Raw genomic sequence first — 2,679 nt, 5'->3', positions numbered from 1 at the left:
GACTCCCGTGCAGTTTGGGGACATTAATCCACGCAATATATTCCTAGTATGTAATCCCTGCCCTTTTCAGCGACAAATACATATCATCTAACAACATTTCGAACGTTAAATAAATACAATAGTTGATTTACAAATTTGTTTCTCGGTGGCACGTAGGCGCCCGTAGGACCTCGTCTATTTGCACAAAGAGCACCACGAAACCCTAATGAATTCGTGAAAGGTTGCATCGGACCGATGTCGAGTGCCGAGCATGCAGAGGCCTCTTATGCAACGAAAACGGTTTATTCCTCCTGCTTCTCGTCGTGCGCGCAAGGAGGCACGTGCACGAGCAGCGAGAGAATGCTGAACGCGCGGACACGAAGAATTGGTCGGATTGGACGACTTTTGTTCACTCGTTGCCGTCGTGGTCGACGCAGGTGCTGTTGCATGCGTCCATCGTGTCGAACCGGTTCGCACCGATTAGGCACTGGTAGCCCGCGAGCGTACTGGCGGTGGCCTCGAGGCACCTGCAGCCGTGGCAAACACAGAGGCCACACGTTGAAGCGACAGCCCCACGGAGTATATAGCGGTTCACCAGGCTGCGGGCGCGTCCATGCAGAAGTGACTCACCTGAAGCACCCGTCGAACCCGACCGCGGCGAAATACGGGTACTTGAGCTGCCCGAAAGCGCAGACGCGCGGCTCGGGCTTGTGGCAGCATTGCAGCTTGTCCCGCGGTCGCAGGCAGTTTTCACGGCACTGACGCGCGCTCGCGAAAACCGAGCTGCCCCGGGCGGGGCACATACCTAGTGGGAAGCGCCACTCCTCACAATGGGTGCCGTTCGAGAACCACCAGCTGCTCGTCAACTCCCTGCACACAACAATTCGTGGCAATGATCGTGCTTCGAGTCCTCCAGCCTCAACCCCAACCCCTCCGGTCTCAACCCCTCCCTAAAGTGAGCCTCTTGAAATTGCTTAAGACGAGCACCCAAGGAGAGCATCCGAAACATTCTAGTCTTGTACCGAAGCCTCAGTTCCGACTGAGCGTCTTCTGAGGCCACTTCAACAAGCGCACGTAGTAGGCGTTATGCGTGCTATACTACTCCCAATGATGTCTTATACCTGTTGCAGTACGAGAACTGCGGCGTCGCCATGCACCGCCTATGCGGCCGTGCGGCCTCCACACAGCTGCGACGGCACTCGTGCAGCGAAGAGAACCGATTCGGGCTCCGGTTGCATACGTAGACGATTTCGGTCGAGATCGGCAGGCAAGAGGCCAGCGTCGGGTCGAAGTACGCACCGCCCTTACGCTCGCTGCAGAAGGAGAACTGGAACTGGCCACACCGAGGATTTGGCTGCAGAGACCATGTCAGTGGCAACGGCTATAGTCACGAACTAGCGCTTTCAGCGACAACGCTTGGCAGCTTTCCCGCGTAGAGCTAACGCGAAGCGGTGAAGGCGCCGAGAAGTGGGGAGCGCTATACCTACCACTCGGACCACCATTTGACTCCCCACCCCTAGGCCTACCTTCTACCTCACCGCCTCTGCTCACGTCTATTGTTATAAGTGTTGCTTTGGGGCGCTAGGACTATACCGGTCAACCGAAAGAATCCGTTAAAAAATTTAACTGAGCTGTATAAGGGTCACATGCTGGTATAACTGGTTCGGGTATAGAGAATGGGCATATAGTATACAGGCGCAAAGACGCGAACGAGAGCAACATAACAGCGCGTTCTCCTTATCTGCTGCGCGTTATAGACTTTCCACTAGTACGACGCATGTGGCGCCAACGCGGCCTCGGAACAACGAACGTACCACCTTCTCCGGATTGGCGCCGAGATCGAGTCCTTCGCCCACGCTCTCACCCCAGTGCACGGGCTCGTCCTCGAAGCCATACTTGATCTGCGGTTTCGGGGCGGGCGGGGCGCCAACCTCCGGCCCGCGGTTATCGACCACGGCTTGGTCGCCATCGGTGGCGTCGAGAGTGCTGGGGATGCCCTCTTGGAAGGCGGCCGAGCCGGCCCACAGCACGCTGAAGGCGAGGGCCGCGGTGGCCAACAGCGCAAAAATGCCCACCGTGGCAGCTAGCGAGAGCTGCAGGAACGAGCGCCGCGGCCGGTCGCCGACGGCGGAGTCCGCGATCGCTGCGGCGACCTCGACGCCGCTGCCGTCGGAGAGGGACGACGCCGTCTTGATGGACGTTGTGTCCTGCAAGGACGAGGCGATCGACGAGGAGCGAGCATCCCGCAGAGAGGACACCTCGGTCGACGAAGGTCTGAGACTCCGTTGGGACGCGACTCGCATGGCGAAGCTTTTCTCTGAATTCTTCGCCGCTCGCGTGGGGCACGCGCCCGTTCGGTGGACACGCTCTCATGATGATTCCCGGCACGCACCTACGATCGGGGGTGGGCCAATAATCGGGTGGTTTTATGCACAGACAACGACTTCATAAAAATGATCTTAAAACGTAAAACTGCGAATAAAGGAGTAGTGTGTAATTGAGGAGTGAGATAAGATGAATCACATCTAAAAGAAATAAAAGAAAATTCGTTTAACAATTTAAAGAAGAATGAATTTAGAAAAATTAAATAGGAAGGAAAGCAAGAATTGGCATGGTTACATTTTGTTGCCTGAATGAAATCGCACACAGCGTCAGACACATTTCAGTTGCGTGACACAGGGAACGACATTAAATCACTAG

The 2,679-nt window shown here is 55.9% G+C and overlaps 1 protein-coding gene across 1 annotated transcript; it reads right to left on the bottom strand.

The window, feature by feature from the left end:
- Window positions 1-388: 388 nt before the first annotated feature.
- Window positions 389-2,282, bottom strand: LOC119440713 (uncharacterized). Its single transcript, XM_049663024.1, has 4 exons — window positions 1,794-2,282; window positions 1,101-1,333; window positions 610-849; window positions 389-506 (listed from the first exon to the last, which is right to left on the bottom strand). The coding sequence occupies exons 1-4, from the start codon at window positions 2,280-2,282 to the stop codon at window positions 389-391; spliced, it is 1,080 nt and encodes a 359-aa protein (XP_049518981.1).
- Between the last annotated feature and the right edge of the window lie 397 nt (window positions 2,283-2,679).

This window comes from Dermacentor silvarum, chromosome 2, assembly GCF_013339745.2.
Source record: "Dermacentor silvarum isolate Dsil-2018 chromosome 2, BIME_Dsil_1.4, whole genome shotgun sequence".
NCBI classification, from domain to species: domain Eukaryota; kingdom Metazoa; phylum Arthropoda; class Arachnida; order Ixodida; family Ixodidae; genus Dermacentor; species Dermacentor silvarum.
This window is presented reverse-complemented; position numbering and strand designations above follow the sequence as displayed.

Bases quoted from the DNA above. Each gene is read 5' to 3' on its own strand.
- LOC119440713 (XM_049663024.1), bottom strand. From the start codon at position 2,282: ATGCGAGTCGCGTCCCAACGGAGTCTCAGACCTTCGTCGACCGAGGTG. The intron at 850-1,100 runs GTATAAGACATC...TGTTGTGTGCAG, and splicing joins CAGTTCTCGTACTGCAACAG to GGAGTTGACGAGCAGCTGGT. The intron at 507-609 runs GTGAGTCACTTC...CCACGGCTGCAG, and splicing joins GGGTTCGACGGGTGCTTCAG to GTGCCTCGAGGCCACCGCCA.